Below are 10,361 nucleotides of genomic sequence, written 5' to 3'. Positions count from 1 at the left end.
TAATTAAAACTGCATTTATTTAAATATATCCTTAAATAATATATTTGTTTATAAAATTAAAATAAATTACACTAAATATATACACAAACTAAAATTATACTACTTATACTGTATAAAATGCTCGACTAGCAAAGTAAGGCAGAAATTAAATATTGTAATTCCTGCTTATATCAGGAATATGTATCAGGTATTTTTGAAGTAAAACTTCTTTATCGGGGTTGGAAATAATTTAGTGTAACATTTTTTCGTTACGCGTGACATTTTTCCGTTACGCGCCATCTTTTTCTTATCCCTACCACGCGTGATTCGACGTATTTTTGTAAAGTTGCATATATACATAGTAAATTATTTTTTGAAAAATAAGGTCACAAAGAAGTTTCACTTCTCACTAGTACACACACACATTTTTTAATATACCTACCTACATATTATTTATACCTACCTACATATAATACCTAATAATATCTACATCTACACTAATATTATAAAGAGGAAAACTTTGTTTGTTTGTTTGTTTGATTGTAATGAATAGGCTCATAAACTACTGGACCGATTTTAAAAATTCTTTCACCATTCGAAAGCTACATTATCCACGAGTAACATAGGCTAGGTTTTATCCCGGAAATCCCACGGAAACGGGAACTATGTGGGTTTTTCTTTGAAAACGCGGGCGAAGCCGCAGGCGGAAAGCTAGTATAAAATAATTTACTATTTCATAGATAGGTACATTACGCTCAAATCTTGATCAAGTTGTGCGTTTTGTATTAATAGTTATTGTTTATCAATAAATAAAATAAAATTAAACTATTTTTGCTATAATTTTTAATATCTATAATTAGGTAATACATCTACATAAATAGACTTAATAGTTAATACATCTATGGAATATTTGATTTTTGCAAATAGTCACTGGTTTTTAACTTTTTACTACATATTTAATTATAATATAACGTAAGTACATAAACAAATAACAATAACGTAACCCTGTAAAGATCCTATCTTAAAAAGTAGTTGTAAAAAATTACAAAAACAATATTTTCTATTTTAATATTACAATAATAATTATTCTTAACTTAATGCTCGTATAAAATTGTAAATAACAATATCCATATTTCGATATAAATACAAAAAATATTATACAAAAAATGTACTTAAATATTTTGTTACAAAATCACAGATACAAACTTAACTACAATACCTAATATACATATAAATAACAATTATTCTTCGTCACTTTGTGGGACGCTATGTTTTTCTTTGAATCGTAAATACCCTTTTGTTATGAAATTAACGGACACAGATATAAAAGCCAAGATGGCGCTGGTAAATCCAACAAAATACGGGAAGCGATCATTGAACACTTGGCACCTTTCACCAGTCAGCCAGGCGCAGGATTTCACTGAAAAAAAAAACATAATTCAAAAGTTAGTTGAGAAATTCAACACATTAGTTTTATGTCGAAAATAAATCATCATTATAGCAGATTCGGCAAAATCGGGGAAAATATTATAAGTCGGTTTCCGAGCAGCGGCTATTTACCGCGCGGATTTTTTCTCGCAATTCTGTAACAGTTGTAACACATTGAATCATAAGGACGCGATAAAAAACTCGCGCGGAAAATAATTTGCAAAATGAACGCGAAGCGATGCGAATTATTTCCGCCCGAATATTTTGTGAAGTATAAAGTAAGTATGGCTATGTCCGCAATACAGAAAAAAATCATGCATTTTGCTCAGTCGTGCAACGACACTATTGAGACGGTCCATGTATTTAAACTCAAAACATTTTAAACTCAAACATTTATCTATACTTACTTATAATAAATCTGTAGAGAGGCCAATTCTGTACATGAAATATATTTAAAAAAAAACTATGAAGGGGTGATGAGGGATCGCTACTGATGCCAAAAATGCAATCAGTAAAATTTTTGTCTGTCTGTCTGTCTGTCTGTCTGTCTGTATATTCGTTATAGAAACAAAAACTACACGACGGATTTTAACGAAATTTGGCACAATTATTCTTCATACTCCTGGGCAGGTTATAGTAAAAGAATCATGTAAATCGGTGTAGAAACACCAAAGTTATACATGAAATACGCTATAAGTCATCGCGTGTGAATTACATGCCATAAGGATTATTTTTGTGTATCAGTTGCCGCGTTCGACGCGCTTCGCGGCGGGAGCTATAAAAAGGCGGCGGGTCCGCACCCGTTTCGCGTTGTCACGGCATCACGTGTGAACGGCTGAACCGATTTCGATAATTCTTTTCTATTATATTCCTTGAAGTACGAGGATAGTTCTTATGTAGAGAAAACGTAAATATGTACCACGGGCGAAGCCGGGGCGGACCGCTAGTTTATTCTATAAGACTTCTTCAAGAAGCACTTTTCAATCGTCATTACATATTTTTTTACATTTACCACCGATTCGGAAAGCAGTATCTATGGAGAAGAACCGGCAAAAAGCTCTTTTAAAATCATGTCAAAATATATATTTTAAATAATGATGTCCATAGAAATACTCACGTGCAATAAAATAGTAGATATTATGCCCGAACACAAACGCCACTATAGCTATGACCGACCACATGACGCCCATCGCCACGGATTTGTCCCGCGGGTCCACGGACTTTAGTATCACCATGCCTTGTGATTGGAATGCTAATACTGAAAATATAAAAAAATAAAATTATTATCTATACTAATATTATAAAGCTGAAGAGTTTGTTTGAACGCGCTAATCTCAGGAACTATTGGTCCGATTTGTAAAATTCTTTCGGTTAGATAGCCCATTTATCGAAGAAGACTACTATAGGCTATATAACATAACGCTAAGATCAACAGGAGCGGAGCAAATGGTGAAACCGCGGGAGGTTTTACAATAGCAGTTAATTGTTCACAAATGTTTAGTTAACTAATTGACGTTTATTGGGAAAGACAGTTGTTTTTCATAACGATAAACGGTCATGTTAGCACTTTAGCAGATGTAAGACCGAAGATTATTACTAGAAAAGAAATAGGACATATTACTTAAATTCAAAATTCAAATTCAAATCATTTATTGCATAGGTACCAATACATTTTTCATACATATTAGCAAGTAGCAACCTTATGCAGGTATTGCAAAACAATCATATTATATTTAAATTACATAATATTATTAGAAATATATTATTACTTACCAGAAACAGTAATAATAATGGTATAAACAGCGAGATGGAAGTTATATCCGTGCCAGCAGTTGTAGTCGCTGCAGGCGCCCGGCAGCGCCCGACCCGATACTGAGCAGCTACAGTTTGTGTACACCCTGTATATTATAAATAAATAAAATAAATCTTTATTTCACCTTTTGGATATACAATATTGGTTATGAGGCTCTGGCTCTCTTGCTAGGCATAGCCAGTATTAAGAAAGCCAGTCCCTTCCCTTAATACATTGTGGTCTTGATAAAGGTAAAATTATAAAGAAAATTTATACAAAGGCAAAAATAAAAATAAAAGGGGGATAGCCAAGCCAATGAATGTTTGGTGTGTGTGTTTGTGTGTGTGTGTGTATATAATATGTATTTATGTATTACTTTTAAGTTATTGCATAGCTTCTATCGCGGGCCTTGAGCGCGGGGACCGAATCCAGAAATTACGTAACGAAAAAACGGGGACGGGCGCGGAGGTGTGGCTTGAAGGCATAGCATGCAATAGCTTTACCGCGGCAGTCCCCGAGTGCCACACGTCTTTTTACATTTTATTAACTTAACACCTTTTAAAAGTTAGTGAGTCTCTTTTTTCTGGTCTAAATTATCGGTCAATTTTAAACTTGTAACATAATAAGCGTGACACTTTTGGATTTTCCAAACTTTTTGAAGTGTAACTTCTTTAGGCGCGTTGAGAGTAAAATTTCAAGGTCGCGTCATGGCAATACAGTCACGTCATGGAGAAAGGCGACGATTTTTGGTATCTTTCAATCTTGCCAAACAAGTTTCACTTCTGACACGTGCTCTCGGACACACGCTCTTTTTTTAAGGAGAAATGGTGATTACAAACAGAAATTATGTGCATATTTATTAGAAGCATTTTGTTCTAGTAATTTAGAGTTTAATAATATTTTCAACTATGAATATAGGTACATATAAGTAGGTTCGCGGAAGAATTCCAACCAATACCCACGGCCCCATCATTAAAGCGGCCGAACGGAACACAGTGGGGTTAGTCGGTAAGAATTCGATATATCCCACGGCTCCTTTCCCGGGGGCCGTGGGTATCTATGGAAGTTTCCCAACTATATAAAAAAAGTACTTTAATAGTTCTTACTGCAAATTAGCGATAGTATCAGTTCCCACACATCCCGCCTCGCACGGTGACACGTATGTCGTCATTGTATCCACCACACACACGGGGGAAAATTCGCGCCATCTTGGAACGCAACTGAAAAGTAACAACGAATTAAATTTTTATAAAGGGGAAATAATAAATAATAGTAGTATTTATTCACAAAATAATCGTGATTATGGTAAATTTATGTTAAAATTACGTCAAAATTTATTATTGCAAAATTCTTCCTAACATTATTATTGACATCTTGACAAAGAAATTACTATTAATACTTCAACTATCTTAAATCATAAGCGAACTTATTTAACCAGCTTGAATAAAAACCATTTTCACTAAAAAAGTAACAAGATATGATAACAAATAGAAAAACGAATGCAATTCTATCCAAAAGCTATGCTAATAACTAGACATCGGATTATATGCATTTGCATATTTGCATATGCAAATGCATAAAACTCTCTAATTACGGCGTTAGTGCATATTTTAGCCTTTTTCCCCAATAGTGCATATTTCGTTAAGTAACGGGAGTTTTGATTGGTCGACTAACCTTTATTAGCCAATCAGAACGCTCAGCGAGTAAACAAACCATATTTTGGCATGGTAAAATGGCGAAAAATTACAAAATGGGCTCCATTTTAAGTAAATTTTGAGCCATTAAAAATAGGGCTAGATTACCCTTTCGGGGCTAAAAACTTAAAACACGGGTTGAATTCCAAAAAAGGGCTAGATTTAGCCCGGAAAGGTCTAAGGGGCTCGCGGGTGACAAACGTCACAAATTTGCGCTCGAAAATTAGGTAAAAATGCTTAATTGTATATTGGCACAAAAACTATACTTAATTTCAAGAAAATTTCACTGTTTTTGTACATCTTAGATTTAAATATATAAAATAATAAAGGTATTTTTGATTTTGTATTGTGCATATTTTAGGCATATCAGTCGTTTTTAGTGCATATTTCGGCCTTTTTTAGTGCATATTTGCATGCATATTTTGGCATTTTGTTAGTGCATATAATCCGATGTCTACTAATAACATTCCTGTTAACCCCATAAAACTTATTTAGACTTGAATTTTATATTTTTGGTTTTATGGCATTCTAATGCTTTATAAATATAAATTTATAACTAATAGTTATAAATTTATAACTAATAGTTTTAACCCATTGACCACCGAGCGCCCCGATCGGGCCACGACACAATAGATTTTCTATTGTGTCTGTGATTCCGGGGCCTGATGGAATAAATTTATATTTATATAATATATTTATAAAGTGTGCTGTCTCTGATAAATAAATGTTTCTTTCTTTCTTTCTAATAGAAAAAATTCGATCACGATTCGATCGCTCTGGCGGGTCACGGCCGAGTTGGTCAGGCATCCGCCCCGGATTGGCGTGAAAGGATGCGGGTTCGGGTCCCGCCTTGTGATCGAACTTTTTCTATTCTTTATAAATTTATATTTAATTAGACTTACCCACAAGGCAAACTGCAACTCGGATGTACATATCTGTTACTATTCTCAAAGCCAGCGACCTGGCCCTTTTGACACGGTGGGACCATCACAATAATGATATACATGACAGCTGCTATGATCGTCATCTTTATCACTTGCTTCAGACCGCGTTGTATTTCGTACTGTTTGCGTATCGGCTCTGAGTGTTTTACTCCTACGTACTGAAAATTTTATGCTTTTTAACACGCTTTTTCTTCACCTGTATGTTTGTATGTAATTGATATGTTTGAAAGACGTCTTAATTCGATTTCGACCCACTTTAAACGGATGATTTAATGCAAACTTTAGTTTAAGTGAGTTTTTGAGTTTTTTTATTATATTATTTATTAGGGACGTACAACTTCTGTTTATGCTTATTTACAGATAGCATACGTACACAAATGTAAGAACGTCAAAAAGTATTAGTTAAGTATTAGTAACCTTAGTTCCGAAAAAAGTTGTATGGATAAAAAAAAATGATTTCGTTACCTAACCAAGATATTTAACTGTCATAACTAATAATCGAATAAAACATTGCAGGCTAGACTAGCCTTGCGAATATAAAAAAAAACCTGATGAAACTTACCACAATCGAAACGATAGCAAGGAAATAGCGGAAATATTCCGTGTGATTGTTCACGTTTGATGCTACGGGCAACACGTTGTAATTTGTCTGAAATATTACAATTTTACATATTATTTTATTTAGCATAGAATTCGGATATCGCAATTACATCTAAATAAGACACTTTATGCGTCGCTGTAGAAAGTAGCTTTATACTAGAAGTCATGAACTTATTGCTTACTTGAACTATGAAAGAATGACTTAATAGTTAATTTAAAGTTTTTAAAACGCGGCTCTTCCAAACAGAAACGTATTTTTTTTTATCAAAATTTTAATTGGATCAAATGAAAGACTGAAAAGTGAAGTCCTGTGTCCCCACTAGGGGACTGTTGCACTAATTGATTTTTAGCAGCACGTTGGACATTCGCCTTCCGTGTCCTGCCAGGAGACATTTTTTTCTTTATCTCCACTAGGAATCGAACCCAGGACTCGGTTCTGCGCTTACCGTTCGTATGGAAGACTGTAATATCATTCAAATAGGAAAAAAATCATCAAAATCTAGGAGGTTTGGAAGCTCGGAGGCAACAAAATAATAAACATATTTAGATAGAAAAGTAGGCAGAAAGTGAAAGAACCATAGTAACAAAATTGAATCGTTATTACTAAGGCACGTTTGTGACGTTACTTCTTGGGAATGATTGGCACTCTATATCATATTTATCCTATGTACCCCTCCGAGCGCCATTTAGTACAAAAACTTACTAAAATTCGAAGCATTACCTTCGCAATTTCCTCTTCATGATACCCAAAACCCCAGAACGCAGCTGTTAAAAGACCCATCGCCATCATTTGCGTCATGGCGACCAGGTTGCAAAACACCCGAGTTAGACTTTGAAAGAAACCTGTAAAACAACACTAATGTTACTTAAATCACATCTTTGCTATGGATAAACAAAGAAAATCTGATTCGCATTGCGATTAACGTAAAAAATATCACGGTCTGGTTGAAAAAGCTTTCTGATTATTTTCATCGTAAAGCATTGCGATTGCAAGCATTATGATTGAAAAATCAGTAAAACAATATTATATGTAATGGAGATCCATTTCATACTCCCGTGTGAAATAATTTAAATTATTTCATTTATTAAAAAATACATGTTAAAATACATGTTACGGTAACACAATGTTCAGATCGCGGTATGGCTTTACTTTGTTGCAAGAACGCGTCGTGTTTGAAATGCATATTAACCACGACTTGAATTTGGAATAATTTTGTCAACAAAACTGTAGAAACTAACCTCTATCGTCCATAGATGGCACCTTAACACCCTCCGCTACTTTTGGGATGCCTTTTGGTACAGAAAAATGTATCCGTATTCCATTGACTACCGTACTTATCGTGATTATCAAAATTTTGAATAGAACCGTCTGTTCCACGATCAATGTTAACATTTTGTAACCGAACATGAGCGGTATGACTCGACTTATAACAATAATACCTGGAAAGGAAATTTACTAGTTTAATAATTTATTTTAGAAATACTTTTGAAAAATATTAGATATGTTACATTGAAATTATGAGCTACTTTCATGGAAAGCAGTTTCAGTACAAGTTAAGACATTATGTTATTACTAGCTCAAGCACGCAACTTCATCTGCTCTCAAAAATAACATTATCTATTGCTTCGCTTCTATTGGCCAATAGATCTATCCAACGTAAAATATTTTTTCCATTCCACCCAGCAGTTCCGAAGATTAGCCCGTGCACACAACCAAAGAAACTCTTCATATTTCAATTGCACCTTCTTAGCATATATTTTTATCTGTGCTAAGAAGGTTCTGTGCTAAGAAGGTCCTGTGCTTAATTGTCCTAATAATCTTACCAAAATGAACGGTAGTACGCTGCGGTGCATATTCATCGCTATATGCGATATAGTGACTCCACGTGGCTGCTCTCGACAGGCAGAAGCCGATCGCCGCTACTATGGTAACGAGCAGTCTGACAGCTGTACGTGCTGACAGGCCTGTGTAAGTTATTACGGGATTCCGTGCGAATCTGTTGCAGAATTCTGGAAGATTATAAATTATTAATTGTATTAGAAGCACTTTCGAATCGTCATTACATATTTTTAACATTTACCACACAGGTGTTACAGGGAATCTTGCATTGTAACAAGAAAATTATAAAATGTGAAAATGATAAGTTGTTGTGCAAGAAATAGCAGAAATCAATAATCATAATTACAGTTAAATTTTAAAACACACATAGCAAACTGCGATTCAAAAAACATTGAATAAAATACGAGATCTCGACACACTAATAGCAAGAATATTGTAATACTGTGCTAATCACAGTATTACAATATTTCTAATACTAACAAAAATTAAATAAATATCTGGGGGCACGGCAGTGCCCCCGCCAAGTCGAGCAAAAAAGAAGCGGCACGGCCGTACCATCCTTTTCTCGAAGCAATTCGGGCCTTTTTCGACCCCCTATAATTCGGTTGTGGATAAAGCAAGAAACCTGAATCTTCAGTAACTAATCCGGCATTGTATAAACACGGAATATTTAAAATTTCAGTCAATTTGAACCAGTAGTTTAAGAATGACAACTTGTTAAAGTTTCTAAATTTTGTCACTCACTGACTCACCGATCATCAAAAGTCCAAGGCACTTCTAGCAGACTTAGAAGCTTCATATTTGGAATACATATAGAGTTTAGTGTCTTAATCATGGGAAAACTTAAATATTTTGTAATTTCGGTCCAGTTTTCCAAATACACCAACTACTACTATGGGATTACAAAGTTATTTATGCAGTTGGTGGTTGGTGGTGGTATCAAAAAGAAAGGCTCTACAAAAAGAAGTGAGATCCCATCAAAAACATCCTGTAAAAAACCCAAGTCTCGCAGCTCAGTCTTTCTACCGTCAAAAGTTGTGAGATCCATGTAATACCAAGTCGGTTAATCTATTTAGTGTCTACTTGAAGGACCTTCTGTCTTAAGTTATTACATAAGTTATTATCATGCCAATATTAAAAATATTTAACGTTTTAAACAAATAGATCGACTTGGACATCGCATAAAAACAAAATGAATATTACAATATTATATTAGATTCTTTAGTCTCTCGCGCCTCACGCGATTGAAACTCTCGTTCCTGTTGGTCGCTGGCCCGTCGTGCTGTGTAGTGTGATACATACTAATAATCAAATTAAGCGATGTCCAAGTCGATCTATTTGTTTAAAACGTTAAATATTTTTAATATTGGCATGATAATAACTTATGTAATAACTTAAGACAGAAGGTCCTTCAAGTAGACACTAAATAGATTAACCGACTTGGTATTACATGGATCTCACAACTTTTGACGGTAGAAAGACTGAGCTGCGAGACTTGGGTTTTTTACAGGATGTTTTTGATGGGATCATAATATTACCAGACTCCTCGATACTGTCAGGCCTGGGTAACACGAACCACACGAATGACGTCAGAATCAACGCAAGCGACCACGCGAGTAACATTTTCCTGCGCGTCCTGTAGCCGAACCAGGATACGATTGGAGCTAATATTGCTTCGACCATTGCTACTAGAGTTATAATTATATCTGTAAAAAGAAACTCCCGTTAAAAAAAATACTCCTGAATTTGATATTTTTGGTTTTATGGCATTCATAATATGCTTTATAAATATAAATTTATAAAGAATAGAAAAATTAGACACGTAAAACTGAAAGAATAGAATAAATTCGATCGCTCTGGTGAGTCATGGGTTGCCGAGTTGGTTAGGCATCCGCCCCGGATTGGCGTGAAAGGATACGGGTTCGAGTCCCGCCTCGTGATCGAATTTTTTCTATTCTTTATAAATTTATAAAAATACCATATCGCTAAATATGAATAGAGTAAACTTTATGTGGATCAAATGGTAGGTGTGCACGAAATAAGCCTTTTTTACTAGAATAAAAAAGTATACTTACATTATAAAA

At 34.6% G+C, this 10,361-nt stretch overlaps 1 protein-coding gene across 1 annotated transcript; it reads right to left on the bottom strand.

Moving 5' to 3' along the window:
• Positions 1-989: 989 nt before the first annotated feature.
• On the bottom strand, positions 990-9,977 carry LOC149899446 (solute carrier organic anion transporter family member 1B3-like). Its single transcript, XM_090113775.1, has 10 exons — positions 9,816-9,977; positions 8,262-8,447; positions 7,677-7,877; positions 7,159-7,280; positions 6,400-6,486; positions 5,796-5,995; positions 4,306-4,419; positions 3,181-3,305; positions 2,525-2,665; positions 990-1,399 (listed from the first exon to the last, which is right to left on the bottom strand). The coding sequence occupies exons 1-10, from the start codon at positions 9,958-9,960 to the stop codon at positions 1,221-1,223; spliced, it is 1,500 nt and encodes a 499-aa protein (XP_089969901.1). The 5' UTR covers positions 9,961-9,977; the 3' UTR covers positions 990-1,220.
• Between the last annotated feature and the right edge of the window lie 384 nt (positions 9,978-10,361).

Source organism: Colias eurytheme, chromosome 20 (genome assembly GCF_061535395.1).
Source record: "Colias eurytheme isolate Ceu_HAF_F1 chromosome 20, ilColEury1 Martin Lab GWU primary, whole genome shotgun sequence".
NCBI classification, from domain to species: domain Eukaryota; kingdom Metazoa; phylum Arthropoda; class Insecta; order Lepidoptera; family Pieridae; genus Colias; species Colias eurytheme.
Note: the sequence above shows the minus strand (reverse complement) of the source record. Positions and strands in the feature narration are given on the sequence as shown.